Raw genomic sequence first — 15912 nt, forward strand, 5'->3', positions numbered from 1 at the left:
CCCGACCCGCTCCCGAGGCAGCGGCCGGCGGGGCCCAGGCTGCCCCGAGCCCACGGGAAAGGGCCCCGGGGGTCCAAAGAGGCGCTGACGCGGGGTATTGCTGCATGGGTTTATTACTATAAATATAGAAACAGCGGGAATCTGGCCAAGAGAAGACGACATCAAACCTGCCCCGCGCCGGAGCGGGCGCAGCCCCCGTCCCGGGGCAGGGAGGCCGGGCGGGCAGCAGGCCGCGGCCGCGGCGGAGGTCTCGGCTGCCGTGGGGCCAGGCCGGGGCGGCCGCCCTCGCGCCAAGCACAGAAAGCGGGAACAAGGCACACAGCAAGGTCACGGCGCTGAGCGACGGCTCGGCACGGGCGCAGGCGAGCGGCGCATATGTACACGGGCAGAAGGCCGGCAGCGGGCCACAGTGCGACACCACGGCGTCGGGACAGCGCTCCCGCGGCCCCGGGAAAAGGGGTCTGGGCCCCAGGGAGATGCCGGCGCAGGGCACCGCGTGGGGCAGGGCTTTCGGCCCCGTCCCACCCAGGCCCGCCTGGCCTCCCCCTGCGGCCGAAGGCAGGCGCTCCCTGCCGCCCCCAGCCCTGGCGCGTGTTAAGGGGGGGTGAGAAACAGCCCTGGCCCCCCCCCAAACACTCGAGGGAGCCATCAAGGGTGGTTGCCAGCCCTGAGCGCACAGGGGAGGCTGCAGGCAGCCCTGTGCCTGGGCCATGGCTGCCTAGGGCAGGGGAAGAGGGGGGCAAACGCTGGCCCAGCCAAAAATAAACCCAGTTATAAACAAGGGGGGGGGCCGGGAGGACACAGGGGCAGGGAGGGCCGCAGGGCGCCGAGCAGCTATGTACAGGGGCAGTGACAGCAAAGGGCTGTGCTTGGTGTGTACAAAATATACAACAGTAGTGTCCTTCATCTGATTTTTACCCCCACCCACCCCCCATAAAAACACAACATCAGCCCCTCTCCCCCCCCACTCCCTGCTCTTCTCCGCCAGCAGACGGGGAGCTCCGGAAACATGCACATCTTTTTAAAAATCCCGAGCTGTGCCGAGACCGGGCCCTTGGCGAGGGGAGGGCCAGGCCCGGGGCTGGTGCAACAGGCCACGGCGGGGGAGGCCCCCGCCCCCGGCGTTGCTTCCCCGCGGGGGAGCGGCGGGCGCAGCGGCGGGAGCTGCGAGCGAGCAGGCCGGCAGCCCCGCGGCGGAGGTCGAGAGCGCGCGGGGGTCCGGCGGCAGGGGCGGGGATGGCCGGCCCCGCTCACGAGAGGCTCTGCTCGTCCTCCAGGTGAAGACGCGTCTGCTCGAAGAGGAGGGGCTGCGTGGGGCTGCCGGGGCCAAGGCCTGGGAGCGTCTTGGTGAAGTCGGATGAGCCTGAAGGAGGAGGAGAAAGGGGGTCAGCCCCAAGGGCGCCGGCCCTGATGGGGGGCCCGGCCGCAGGGAGAGGGCAGCGTGCGCGGAGGAACCAGGGGGAGTGGAGCGTTCCCAGTTGGCCAAGGAGACCATCACCCCGTACCCTGGCTCGGGTCCCACTGTCCTGTCCTGGACTGAGCCCCACAGGAGATGGGGCTGGGACCTCCTGTGGCCTGCAGTGCTGAGGCCAAGCTCGGGTTACAACCCGCAAGCTTCGTCCCCTCCATCCAGATGGAGACACGGATTCAGCAGCGGTCGGGGKGAAGCGGGAGACGGAGGGGACGCACAGGTGCCAGGCCAGACCGGACCTGCACATTCATGGTGCGCAGGAGCCCACCTGGAGCCGAGTCTGGGCTAGGACTTTCTGCCGCCTCGAGCAGGGTGCTGGTGCTCAGGGACAGCAGGGAGCCCCGCGGGGCACAGGGATCTGGTGACAGGAATGGGGGGACACGGCCCTTCGTGGCAGGGACCCAGCGCAGTGAGATGGGAGCAGGACGGGCCTGGATTGCCCGGCAGATGGGATGTTTGGGCAGGTTTGAGAAGAGGAGCGAGGACAGAGCCAGCAGTTGGGGCTGGCTGGTTTGCTGCCCCCTCCTTCCCTGCGCTGATGGCCAGGAGCGGCCCCGCGGGGAGCGGGGCAGGCTGGCGCGGCGGCTCTCGGCCAGCCTGCCCTCCCCGGAAGGCTCCTGCTGCCCCGCACAAGAGCAACGCGTAAGAAGAACAAGAAGACATACCAGCTTACTCCTCTATACCAATAGAGCAGGAATCGGGACCCAGTGCTGCCCAAGACAGGAGGAGGAAGGCAGACAGAAAGGGAAGGAGACATTAGAGAGGTACTCAGAACAGACTGCGACTCTACGGAAGAAAACAGGCTGCATCGACAACGGTCGGGGGCCGCACCCAGAGGCCCAGCGTAGCATCCCGCCGCCGCGCCGGCCAGCGATGCCCGCCACCCCACGGCCCCCCCTCCCCGCCACGGTCCTGCCCCACACTGGCACGGTCTCCCAGAAGCCATCCCGGTTGCTCGCCCTCCCTGGGGCCGAAAGCAGGAGCGGGCTTTCGGGGCCGTGCACGGTGCCGGGAAGCGAGCGCAGGAGGGAGCTCGGGCTGGGCTGAGCAGGGGGCCCAGCCAGCTGGAGCTCGCCCCGCGCCTCGCTCGGCGTGGCTGGGGCGCGGGGAGCATCCAGCCCGGCAGGCCCACGAGTTCCCCCTCCTACAAACAGGAGCTCGGTGCCAGCCGGCAGCTGCAGCCCAGAGAGGAGAAAGGAGGAAGGGGGGGAAGGACAGAGACAAAAGGGTACGGGAGGAGGAGAGAGGGAGGGCAAGTTACCTCTGCGTTAACCCCGCAGCCCACGGCTCCCTGCGGGCAGCAGCTAGCTCTGCACGCTCAGGGAGAGCGGGAGCTCGTGCTCCAGGCTTTCCTTTCCCAAGGCATCAAGGAGGCCGGGGTGCAGCACGCTGACCCAGGCAGGGAAGCAGGCTCAGATATGCAGCCCACAAACTCCCCCCAGGCACCTCCAGGCCTCCAGCTGGAGCCGCGAGCACAGCGCGGCCCCCGTCCCTGGTGCATCTCCATCCCCCCAACGACGCGGCCATTACCTGGCAGGTAGACGTCTACCGGCGGGTCGCTCTCCGACTGCGTCAAGCTCCTGTGCTCGCTGCAGCTGCCGTCCTGCAGGACGTCTTCGACGGAGGGAGGACGGCTACCTAGAATCAGCAGAGAGCACAGACCGTGAGTCCCAAGACCAACTCTTTGCAGGGGCACGCAGCGCTGAGAAGAGGTTGAGATCTTCCACGTGAGGAAGCTCTCAGTCGCCAGCCTCACAGAGGTCTTGGGAGAGCCTGTCAGACCCAGCTCACAGTGCCAAAGGGTGCCTCTTCTCATCCAGGCTCATGCCCCAAAATGCACCCAGGGCTCCCCTCTCACCCCACCCTCACACCCTCTGGACACTAAGTGCCAGAGACCCGTTCCAATGACACAAGGCACATCCTGCACACCCAGGACACCATCCCACCAGGGCCACACTGGTGCGCACATGGCCATCACCCGCTGGGCAGTGCAGAGCATGGGCTGGCCGGGGGACAGACAACACTGTCCCAGGAGAAGCTGGATCTGCAGCCTGACACTGCTCTCCTGCCATACAATATGACATGTGGTGCTGATGATGGTGAGCAGCAGCCATATGAGGAATCAGGTGCGGGCTTTCCACCAGAGTTGAAACTCCCCAGGCTCCAGGCTCTGAGGTTTTGTCTGGCAGCACCCGAAGGTAACTGCTCTCCCACCCTGTCCCTGAGCAAAGTCTGCGCATGGAAACATGGTCAATGGGGAGGACAGAAGCCCAGCTCTGCTGCCTCGAACACAGCTACTTGTGCAGAGCTTACAGCAAGGAGAGAGGCTTGGCAAAGAAACCAGGCGGATCTGCTGATTTTGCTTCCCAAGAGAGATCCTGGCAACTCTCTCTGGTGAAATGTGGCAGCTCAGAGAAGTAGATTTCAGGGCCTGGATGTTTCTGAACTTGCATGTCCACCCCCCTATTGTCCCCTTCCCAACGTAGCAGAGCCAGAGATCAAGCCAAGGCCTGGTCATCTCCAAGGCCAAGTGCACACTCACCTTGCTGCAGGGACGAGGCCTCCTCGATCTCTTCCCCTGCCATGCTCTGTAAGGAGGAAGAGCACAAGTTACTCCTGCGGGCTGGAAGCCTTTGCTGGGCTTGTCTTCTACTCTAGTGCTCTCCAGAGAGCTGCACACATGGCCAGGGACTTGCTTCAGGGAGGAGACAAGAGGCCCAGCAGTAACACTGCAGCGCTGTGGCCCAGAACGGAGGGGTTTTGCAGTTCTGACATGTGCCAGCAGCAGCCCAACGGCCCCAAAGACGTGTCAGACACACGGAGCGGCTGTGTCCTTACACCATGGGGCCCTACAGAAAAATGGAGGCAGCTGCCCCTGGGCTGCTTGTGCCAACGGGCCTGTCTGTGCCCCATCACCGGGAAAGCGATGGCTCTTCACGAGGCAGCTGCCATGTCCCAGAACAAACCCGCAGACACGGAGTAGCCCCCCGGCAGGGCGCAGACGTACCTCCGGAGAGCTGGTCTCCCTCAGGACCAGCTCGCCCCCGCTCAGCGCTGGCTGCGAGTCGGAGTCCTCGGAGAGCTTCTCTTCATCCTCCTCGTGGATCGGCGACGAAGGAGACCGTAGTGTGCTGAGGCGAGAGAAACTCTGTTTGCAAGTGGAGCGCAGGCCACCTGCCCCCAGCACCCCAGGTCCTGGCAGCCTCAGTGGCAGCGATTCGAGCTGTCACTGCCCCCGCCCTGTTCCTCTGCCCAGCTCATCCTCTGCCAGCAGCATAAGCCAACGCACAGGACCAGGAGCTCAAACTGTTGAGCTAAATTCACCAGAGGTCTCCAGTATCTGCTACAGAGAGAAAAGCAGCAGCACTTCTGGGGCCGAACTGAGCGGTGCAGAGTTCAGGCGCAGCAACGCAACTAGGACAAATCCTGCCTTCTCCTGGAAAGCAAGGGGCCCAGCACCCCAGGCTGCTCCTCAGACCTTCAGGGCTCTAGCTCCACGGTGAGCTCCCTTCCTGGGGGAAATCTGGAGGATGAAATCACGGAGCGGACACAGACCTCACTTTGAAACTATGCCGGCAGTCTCCTCGTTGGTCACAGGCGGCACAGGGGCAGGCCCTTAGCCCCACACCACGCACTAAACGCCGGCACCGTTCCAGGGGCCAGCATAGCCGGGAAGGGCTGCCCAGCCCACAGATACTTGCGGACAGCCATGAGGAGAGGGCCAATCCCAACATCTCAGGGATGCAGCCAGGAGTCACTGCTGGCTCCTAATGCATTTAACAGCATTTCAAGAACAGCTCTGACTCCAGGTCCCTGCTGAAGTGATGCTGAGGCAATTGTGGTGCTTGTCTTCCGGCCCCTTTTCCCCCTTCTTCCCATGACAACTTGTGAATCTTTCTCTTTCGTCAGATCTTTGGCTCCAGCTGGGCTCAGGGCTACTAAGTGTCTACAACTTCTATGCGGGAAGACCATGATCCTGTACCTTCTGCAGCAGCAACCTGCTCCACCTCAGCCCCAGCATGACCCACAGCCAAACCAGCAAACAAGGCTGGTGAGGACAGGTTGGGCTCGGGGAAGCAGAGCCCAAGGGCAGGATGGAGGGATACAGGACACGCAGTCCTGACTCGCCTTGACCATGGTGGAAGGCATTAGGAAGCGCCAGTTAACAGGCTGGCTGCACTAAGCTTCCTACACGTCCGCCATCAAGTTCTCCTGATGCCCCTTTCACTCTAGCCAGGACAAGGCTGCAAACTTCAGCCACCTGGGGCACTGCTGAGCTCTGGGGTGGACTTCTCCCAGCAAGCAATGACTTGCTGTTGATAAGGAGGTGACAAAACCTAACCAGCAGCTGGAACACAGTGAGGAGAACCAGGAACAAACCCAGTTTGATCCAGCTCTGCTTTTCTCGGTGGCCCTGCAAGGGTCACATGAAGGGTTACCCACCCCACAGGATCTACATCCTCCACCACAAAGCCAACAGAGGAGGCCTCAGACAGCAGCTAAAGGATCTCACTCAGCATTTTGCACTCTGAAATTCAGGTCACTGCTCTCCCCATCCTTCTGTTCCTTGGGAACTCCATGGAAAGCTGAAATCCAGAGTTTGGATGTCAAATGCAAATTGAGACGCTAATTGCATAGGAGAGGTAGAGATTTCCAGAGTCTGGGTGAAATCTCCCTGTTAAAAATGCTCTTTCCATTCATGACAAACCCAGCTCTAAGGAGAAATGAGCTGGTTGCCACAGGCTTAACACCAGGGTGGTGTCTCAAGCCTCTCGCCGGCACGAGGACCTGCTGGCCTCCCACCATTACGAGTTAGCAGTGCCACCAACGACAGGAGCAGCCAGAGCCAGAGCCCTCTCTCGTCTCCCAGTGCGTGCGGCTGCAAGCCCTCAGGGCTTGCGAGGGGAGCAGGCCCCTCTGTTCCCATGCTAACCTATCTGGAGACTTGCTCCGCTTGCCCTTTTGGTGGCTGCTCTCCACAGCTCTGTCCATCCCGACAAGCGGCCGGCTTGCAGGGGGCATCCCATCCACCACGCCAGAGTAGCTGATCTCGTCATACAGAGGAGCTGACGGGATGGAGGGGGAAACAGAGCGAAGGCCATTCAGAGCTTCCAGCAAGGAAATGGGCTCGTACCCCGGAGGGATGTTGTCGGAGCTCTGTGGGCGAGAAAGAGAGGGGCACGTTAAGAAACCCTCGCCGGGCTGGAAACCCCCTGAGAAGGGGAGGCCCAGCTGCGCCCCAGCCCTGCACCTCCCACCCTGCACGTCCAGGCAGCCCATCACCACAGCCGCCTCTCCACGGAAAGCCTCAGTCTCCTTCCCCTGCAACAGCCACCCGTCGCCATTCGGGCTGTGACGCTGATGCTCCAGGCAAGTTTCCAGAGCAGTGCTTGAGAGACCAGGCACCTCAGTAAGCTGGGCACCCTGCCTGTCAAACTAAGGAGCTCTTTGGAGAACCTGGCAAGGAGGGTTAAAAAGCAGGCTCCTAACAAAGCTGTTATGAATTATGCTTTAATCTCCTGCACAAAGTTCCTCCAGTGGTTCAGAGACACTTCTAGGATAACAAGCATCCCACTTCTGCCTCCAGCCCAGTGCACACAGCAGCTTCACAGCACTGCCAGAGTCACGGAGAGTCTCCAAGGAGCTCAGTATGTGCGCACCACACGAGAGCTGGCCTTTGGTGCCTACAGCATTTCACTTCACCCATGGACTCTGTTTCCTCATCAGATATGCAGCTTTTCCACCCAGCTGCCTTTGTGGAAAGGCAGGAAAGGGACCACAGAACCATTGACCCTGTAGGGAGGGGAGCAAAACTCTGCACTACTTCCCATTCCTTCTGTAATTCACTTTACAGTCAAAGGGACCCTTCCAAAGCCATTAAACCAACACTAGTTTAACTCCAAAAATCCCCTGATCATAAGGCCCAAAAACTTAGAGGTAAATGGCATTTATGTTGCTAGTCAGTAGGCAACGGGCAGCTCAGTCCAGCCTGCTGCAAACGAAGAGGCAAGACTGTGGCAGTCCAGACTCAGGTTAACTTAACCTGTCCCAGCACTGCATCCTCAGGGAGGCTGTTCCACATCGTGTCTAAGGTGGTGTAACTGCGTGTTGCTGCTGGACCTGGCCACAAAATCCTGTAGCTTGTGTTGGCTCTCACAACCGCATGGCTGCAGGTGAGCCTGCTCAGCAGCCTGTTCTGACACAGCCATCAACTGGGGGGTGAGTCGACCGCTGAACTGACTCACCTGCGGTCACAGGAGCTACCTCTGACAGGGGAGGAGAGACTGAGTGGCACCTGGGGCCAAGCATCAACCCACATCCCCCAGGTAATGGCCTTGTGGCACTTAAGTGCTTGTGCTGAGGACCACAGCTGGGGACTGCGAGATAACCAAGTCAGATGAACAAGGAATCAGTTCACAGTTCCTGCCACTGGTAGGTGTTGGGTTCAAGAGCCATCTCCACAGAGGCGTTTCACTTCCAGGCAGCAGCTTGGAGAAGCTCTTTTGTGGACAGAAAAGTCAGGCTTACATTTGGTACATTGTCTCCTGGCTGCGAAGACCGAGGCTTGAGGGTTCAAAGGCTGCTCGTTCCAGTTTGCTTTGGCAAAAGTTCAGGTTCTGTGGCATGGCTCAAAGGCTGGAGAAGGTTCTCTCAGCCAGCAGCTAGAGCACCCGGGCTGAAAGTTACTGAAGCTCTCAAACAGTCCTAGGGACACTGCTCTTTCCTGGGACACTTACCACTGACCCATCCCTGGAGCCCACTGCTCCAGCAGGAGCACTGCAGGAGCTGGCTGAGGCTTGCAGAGAGCCACACCAAGCTTGCAGGGTCCCTGTTATTCCCAGCCTTAGGTTTTCTCCAGACCTGACAAGTGCAGGAAGCTACGTCCCTCCTCAGCCCAAGCACCCAGGCTGGCTGGAGCAAAAGAAAACTGCAGCCTCCTTGCTACAGACAACAACTGTGACTGCAGTTGATGGACTACACCAAGGGGACACAAACAGACCCTTCCTGGCACGCGTGCCTCCCTCGCCTTTTATCTTCCCTTCTTCTGGTCCCCCACATTGCCTTTCATGCTGTCCCCTAAAGCACAGTTACAGTAACCCACTCTCTTGCCAATCTGGCGAGTCCCCAACATACAAGCTTCATCTTTACTGTTCCGTACAAGCAAAACAGGTCATTGCAGCCAGCGTTCCTGATGCAAGACCTGGTCCAGCTCTGTCCATCATCTACCTCTACATCCCAGCACCAGGGTGGAAATCACAGTGAGAAGTGCCCAAGCCAAACTGCCAAGGGGATGTGACAAGTGTGGGAAAGCTTCGGATGAGCCACGGGGACAGCGGATTACCCATAGTTCTACAAAGCTATGAAAATATCTTGGCCAGAAACAACATAGCAGCGAGGCTCAGGGCCAAGGGGCTCTGACAGACGTCTGGGCCTGGCAGTCCCCGAGAGCCAACATCAGACCGCTGCAGCGAGCTGCTTCTGTCCCGCCTATTCCTCCACACGCAAGCCGGGGAGGTTAGTGATCGTCCGTGCAGGCCGTGAGCATCTCACCACTATGTGGAGACAGTACCTGGAGTGTCGCAGCCTGTGCAGGGGCATGTGTCAAACCCAGCATGTTAGCAAGCCCTCGTGTCTACAACGCTTTCACGTGCTAGTGCGACTGCTGGCAAATAATTGCCATAGGAGCCAAATACAACTAAGTCCACTTACTGTTTCCCTTCTAGGTTTCCTGCTGGGCAGGGAGACAGTGCTCACTTTAATGGACTTAAAGGGACACTGTCAAGAGAAAATCATGTTTTAAACAAAGGTTTTTTTGAGGTTAGTAACATGGAAAGACACACAGCATCTCTTTGCCTTGCTCTGGGTGATGGCACCTGCTTCCTCTTGGCACCACGCTCTGCTTGACAACAACCCTTGGGGCCTCTCTCCTGCCCTATGGCTTAGCCCCCGCTGGAGCAGCAGGGTTACGGAGCTGCAGAGCATAGGTGGATAAAAACAGGCTCTTTCTGTGACGACCCCTTTCTGTTCCCACCAAAGCCTGTAAGATGATCTAGCTGCAGCTCTCCCTCTCCTCGCCTGCATCTCATGTGTCTTGCCAGAGCCAGCTGTGCCACAGCACTGCTCGGGCAGCGAGGTTCTGCCCGCAGCGTGCTGGGGACGCGCGAATCAGCCCCAAGGCTGAGGGCACTGCACTGGCCATCCCACGCTCTCTCCGCTGCTCACCGAGACCCCGATCATCCAGGGGGACTGGCACAAAGAAGTCTTGCTGCTGCCACGCTGGGAACCCCAATGCCCAGGGCGTTTCAGAGTGTGCGGCCGCACAAATATGAATGCAAGCCAAACTGTAATCCGTCATCTGCCCAGCTCCCACCCTGCCAGGCCCCAAATTTGCCACATTTCTACTGGGACAGGCCCCGAGAAACCTTCCTATGCTGAGGTTTCGGTGGAGTCATTTCCTCCCAGAGGAAGGAGAGCACTTGGCTAAAACCAGCCAATTCAATCATTCACAAAAGGAGAGGTGCCCGCTCTCTAGGAGTGTTGAGGAACAAGGCTACGCTACTCGGGAGGCCTCACTCTGAGGTCCCAGGGATCCAGGCCCAAGGGACTCATGAGTGCAAGTCTGCTCAGGCCAAGATAGGCGCTCAGGCCCCAGGCTTCCTGCACGGGGTTGCAGATTACTTACAGAGTGCTCATCGTGGTCAACGGTCTGCGCCAAGACAGGGCTGAACGACACCGGCGACAGAGCCCCCGGCTTTTTCCTCACAGCTCGGATCTGCAGCAGGGCGCGGAAGGCTAGGAGAGAAAAGCACACGGGTGACTACACAGCCAAACGGGACCAGGCCGTGCCACCAACGTACTGGAGATGGAGTGAGCTCCCTGTGACGATGCTGCGTGCACGGGGAGCAGGGCCACAGGGCGCACCGAAGCCAAGCTCTGAGGTCTGGCTCCTCTAGGCTATCGGTCGAGAGAGGGGAGAGATCTGCCAGCAGAAAAAGCCCGGGCACACATAGCCCTTGCAGAGAACACGTGCTACCTGCCTTGGTACAGTGAGGTGGAGAGGACATTCAGGCCTAGGGCTCCTCAGCACAGTTAGAAGAGACACAAGTTTGATCTCGGGCAGCACACTGCAAGCTACAGGATGGGGGAGCCTCATGTAAAACCAGATCTTGGGTTCGTTCAGGCCCCACGTCTCAGCACTGGGGCGCAGCTAGAGCTGGGCGTCCTCTCAGCATCACACCTCCATCGACTGCTCGCACTCTGGCCAGTACCACGTTGGTGAGAGGGTCTGCAGCAACTCCGAACCCAGCCAGAAGGTTAATGGCTAAACCCCTCTCTCCAGCCCAGCGATCCGCTGGTCCTCCCACCAAAACAGCTTTGATCTCTGCTCCCGGCCTACAACCCTGTTCTCTATCTGCAGATACTTAATACTGTTACTTCCCTCTGTGCCAAAGACACACACAAACAAGCCAGACATCTATTCTAATACAGCTGGAAGAACTTGCTTGCACACAAGGAAAAGCCCGGGCATTTCTATTTCTTAACGTACCCAGCTGCTTGCAAGACCAGCCTAGAGCCAGAGGACAGAGGTGCAGATCTGTCCTCTCCGCTTCTGCGCTTCCCAGGAGCAGATTCCCAGGAAGCCTGATGTGGGGGCATTTTCCAAAAAAATGCTCCTATGTTTTAAGTTGCGCTACTTGTAGTCAAAGCTGTCTGGCACTTCCCCTGATAAGATCATGTTTTCAGTTATTGTATCTTTGCCAAGTCTTGACCGTTTATAGACTTATTTTCTCAGGCCAAACACCTGCCTTAGGCTCTTTTTTGTTTTCCTAAAAAGCCTCAGTAAGCAACATTCAAATATTTCAACGCTCAAGCACAGGGTAAAATATGTGATTTGTCTGTTCAAACAAACATGCAGGCATTTTCTCTAGAGACTCTGTTTTGGAGAAAAGATCTGAAATTCAGCAAGTGTTGCCCGAGTGTCAAAAGAGGGATTTGTTTTTTCCTCTCTCTTGGGAGCAGAGGAATGCAAGGGTTAAGCAGATCCTCATAACTCTCCTGGCAGGCAGAGTCCCCTCAGCTTGAAGAGGGAAGACCATCAGGGCTGTGCACTCAATGTCCGCCCTGCTGCCCCCCAAGCAGCAGAAAGGCAGAGGGGTCAGACTGACCCACAAGCGACAGGGAAAGACAGGACCTGGCAGTAGCTTGCAAGGAGGAAGGAGGAGGGACCGGAGATGAGTGCGCCTAACAGACACACAGAAGCGGTCTGAGGTTTCCATCAGTTTTGTTTTAAACCACTGCTATACAACACCTTCCTCTCCCATCAGAGGTGCTCCCAGGAGGCCAGATCACCATGCTCCTCACAGTTAACAGAGAACTCCAACCCCACTGGCAAGGCATCACCTTGCTCCAGATGGCAAGGGCCAAATGCAAGAGCTGTTTAGATGGCACTGCTCAGAGCACCTGCACCCCAGATCCATCCGAGGGAGAGGGCAAACAGCCAGGGAGGCACTGGGCAACGAGCCACTCTCCCAGGCACTCTTCCTTCCCTGTTTGAGCACGGTTATTTTAGGCATCAGGAGCCTCCAGACATCAGTCAGAGCAGTAGCACATTTGATGCTGAGCCTCGCGGTGACGTGTATAAAATACATGCTCGCTCTCACAACCTGTACTGACTTAACAGGAACCTGGGAGGGAGAAAGAGGCCCTTTTTTCCCGGGCACATACTCACGCAGCCTGCAGATGGGGCAGTTGTTGGCCTGGTAGCGCAGGGTGTCCGCACAGGAGTTGCACAGACAGAGGTGTCTGCAGGGCAGAATGAGGGTGTCGCGGAGGTCCGAGAGGCAAACCACACACTCATTGCTGTTGTCGCTGTTCTCGTCATCTGAAGGCTGCAACGAGAGGCAAGACTTTGGCATGTGAATAGAAAGGGCCATGCAGAATGGCCAGAGGACTCTGGAGCCTGACCTTTCCCACCCAAAGGTCTGCAGCAGAGCTGGCATCCTCTATCTGCAGCTCTCAGCAGGGGGTTCTCAAGGAGAGCACGCTCCAGCCTATGCAGCTCTGCTACGGGTGCTCCTTCCTCCTAGGGAAGAGGGAGGCACCCCCAGTTTCTGCAGCTCCTCTGAACCCACGATGGAGTGAGCAATTCTCCTGCCACCCTGTCGTCACCCCTCTCCTGTGCTGACACAAGCTTTGATGCAGTCGCAAGGAGAGCAGCCTGGGATGCTCACCCGATCACAGCCAACCTTGGCAAAAAGGTCAGTCTGAACCCATTCAATGTAAACCTGCATCATGCTACTCTTCCCATCACTCAGAGCCCCACAAATTGGATTAGAGCCACTCAGTTAGCTATTGCTCTGAGGAGAACCTCATGAAGTTCAATAAAACTGAAGGGAAGTGCAGAGTCCTGCACCTAGGGAGGAACAACCCCATGCCCCAGTAGAGGTTGGGGGTTGACCTGCTGGAAAGCAGCTCTGCAGAGAAGGACCTGGGAGTSCTGGTGGACAAGTTGGACACGAGCCAGCAACGTGACCTTGTGGCCAAGAAGGCCAATGGCATCCCTGGGCTGCGTTAGGCAGAGCATTGCCAGCAGGTTGAGGGAGGTGATCCTTCTCCTCTGCTCAGCCCTGGTTGGGGCCACACCTGGAGTATGTGTCCAGGTCTGGGCTCCCCAGTATAAGAGAGATATGGAGCTACTGGAGTGAGTCCAGCAAAGGGCCACTCAGATGATTAAAGGACTGGAGCATCTCTCCCATGAGGAAAGACTGAGAAGAACTGGGACTGTTCAGCCTGGAGAAGACTGAGGGGGGATCTTATCAGTGCCTATACATATCTGAAGGGAGGGTGAAGAGGATGGGGTCAGACTCTTTTCAGTGGCGCCCAGTGAAAGGACAAGAGGCAACGGGCACAAACAAACACAGGGCATTCCAGCTGAATCTAAGGAAAGATTTTTTTCCTGTGAGGGTGACTGAGCACTGGAACGGGCTGCCCAGAGAGGTTGTGGAGTCTCCATCCTTGGATATATTCCAAAACTGTCTGGACAGGGTCCTGGGCAACCTACTGTAGATGACCCTGCTCGATCGGGGGGTTGGATTAGATGATCTTTAAAGGCCCTTCCAACCTCAACTGCTCTGTGATTCCAAGAAACCCACCCTCCAACCAGGAGGACTCTCTTCACTGACACCAGGGACCCTTACAGTCCCACTGCCAATGCCACAGAAGTTATGCAGGGGCCCCAAAACTGGTACCCCAACACTGGGCACCCTCCATCTTCATCTGCTCCCATCAAGCACCATTTCACATGGTCCTTTCAGTGTCACAGTGGGAACATATGCTACACCAAGGGCAACCTTAGCATAAACAGCAATATAGAGCATCTGCTGCTGCTGCATCCACACCTGGTCTGCTGATGGGGCCAGCGAAAGGCTGCAAGCCTGCCTGCCTCATCACATGTGCTCCTGATCTATTTTGGGAGGCAGGGAGAGCAGACTTTTTGCCTTCCCATTCGCATACTTTGCTAAGTATACTGGGAAGAACAAAAATGGCCCCAGGCCGCTTGTCTGATGGGCTGCAATTGTGTGATTGTCGGATCAAGAGATTCATCACAAGACCCTGGAAGACCCAAAGAGAAGCCTTCAATCCTCTTAAATGGATCTGGTGCAAACTTTGAGAAGACTTCTCCGTCCTGCCCCTTCAGGCGCTACCTATTGGCACAGGCACACGAAAATCACAGGGATGGTTTGGGCAGGACAGTGCATTGCTTGGAGAGGAAGTCTGGTTTGTCTTGCTCTGTGACTGTTCCTCTGCTTGCAAATCACACACTATACGTACAAGAGCAGTCCTATCCTGAGTCCAGCACTTGGTACAGCGTGTCAAGCACGATGCAGCCCAGCCAGCAGCAAAGGGCAGCCCTAGATAAGGTTAAGCAGGCATGAGGCAGTCAGGCAATCTGCCTGAAGCTGTGCCGCAGCTTCAGCCCGGATTCAGCACATGCTCCTGCCTAAAGATGGGCAGTGTTTCTAGTTAAGGCATTTTTCATGCAAACTCCTTGATGTTAGCAATGCCGCGCCCCCTCCTGCAGGGCAATGTGGGCTGCTCTATGGACGCCGGCAAGCCTGGAGAGCTCAGCCCCTCGCAATACTATGGGAACCTACAGTCCCCTGGTAAAAAAAAACAGAAGAACATGTAGGGAGCCACAGGAGCAAAGCACAGAGATCAGGTGCGACTGCCTTGACTGCAGAGAGGCAGTGAGATGGGGTGGGCACCAGAGAGAAGATTTCAGAGGCACTTGGGATGCAAGGCTCACTTACAGTCAAGGGAACAGGAGATACCCTTGGTCGTGCACGCTGGGAAGCACCTAGACTGGACAGCAGCCCCAGGGCACCAAGAGCAGCAGCTGACACTGGCCCAAGGCTGTCTCTACAAGCTCCGAAACACCCATGGGGCACTGATGTCCTTCTCTCCCAGCAATCGCAGCCCCAGGTGATAGCCTGAGGCTTTTGAGGGTATCTAAAGGCATCTCAGCACAACCCATTGACTGCTTTAGACAGCCTCAAAGGCCTGACATGCCCGGGCTTCATCAGTGCCTACAGTAATGACATAGACCCGGTGGCCGTTCTGGGATGCATCTCCACATTGCCCTGCCAAATCCTGTAGTTGCACTTATAAGCGGAAGGTGCTGGCTGGAAACCCACAGCTCAGGGAGTAGGAGCCTTCTGAGCACCTTTACCTTGGTCTCTTGGTTGTTTTTGTTCTCGATGCCGTAGATCTCCTGAAGCAGATAGCTCACCCGGTCAACCTAGGGAAGAATACAGAAAGTTAGAGTGCCAGCTGCTCCGTCATCACCATTTTGTGATCATCTCCCTCCCTCCCTGTAACAAAGTATGCATGTTACACCAAGGGCAAGTGGCTTTCCTAGAGCTAACGGAAGAGTTAATGGAAACAAACATTGCGAAGGATGGCCAGGAGAACATGTCCCTCTGCTCAAAAGCAGAGCCCATCCCATCTGGTCTGAAAAGGGAGTCCAACTGGCCACTTCAATCGCTATCAAGATCACCTCAAAAACAAGTACTCTGCTTTGTTCCAGAGATCAAGAGGAAACATATGCCCATAGCTCAAATGAGCCAGAGGTAATCAGTCTTCTACAGTCCCTTCTTTCTGCAAAGCACCGTTTAACTTTAATCAAGCTGAATTTCCACCCATCTTTGTAACCTCGGGATAGAAGAGACTAGGCACAACCACCATTCCTGTGCCAAAAGCTTGTTACTTGCACGTCAACAGCTGTGCTACACTTCCCTATTCACTACTGGGGAGCATAAGGCCAAACTACTGGGGCTAGGAAAACTATCTCCCAGACAAACAACTGTCCAAATCTCCCTTAACATGAGAACCATTCAAGGGACAACACTACACTAGTGCAGTGTCAGCTATTACCAAGACCT

The 15912-nt window shown here is 57.3% G+C and overlaps 1 protein-coding gene across 16 annotated transcripts in view; it reads right to left on the minus strand.

Annotated features, from left to right (window-relative positions):
* Positions 1-95: 95 nt before the first annotated feature.
* MGRN1 (mahogunin ring finger 1) overlaps positions 96-15912 on the minus strand; it is a 59075-nt gene continuing 43258 nt past the window's right edge. For 4 of the 16 annotated variants that reach the window (XM_026065256.1, XM_026065259.1, XM_026065257.1 and 1 more), the window contains exons 2-11: positions 15201-15269; positions 12197-12360; positions 10155-10264; positions 9182-9247; positions 6405-6628; positions 4479-4602; positions 4014-4059; positions 3002-3109; positions 2137-2257; positions 96-1363 (exon numbers count right to left, since the gene is read on the minus strand). In XM_026065256.1, coding sequence (XP_025921041.1) covers positions 904-1363; positions 2137-2257; positions 3002-3109; positions 4014-4059; positions 4479-4602; positions 6405-6628; positions 9182-9247; positions 10155-10264; positions 12197-12353 — 1416 coding nt within the window. In that variant the 5' untranslated portion in view covers positions 12354-12360; positions 15201-15269 and the 3' untranslated portion in view covers positions 96-903. Of the gene's footprint in view, positions 1364-2136; positions 2861-3001; positions 3110-4013; positions 4060-4478; positions 4603-6404; positions 6629-9181; positions 9248-10154; positions 10265-12196; positions 12361-15200; positions 15270-15912 lie in introns of those variants that run through there. The other 12 variants (XM_026065243.1, XM_026065246.1, XM_026065254.1 and 9 more) reach the window with 8 other exon arrangements.

Source organism: Apteryx rowi, unplaced genomic scaffold (genome assembly GCF_003343035.1).
Source record: "Apteryx rowi isolate R43461 unplaced genomic scaffold, aptRow1 scaffold_225, whole genome shotgun sequence".
Classification (NCBI taxonomy): domain Eukaryota; kingdom Metazoa; phylum Chordata; class Aves; order Apterygiformes; family Apterygidae; genus Apteryx; species Apteryx rowi.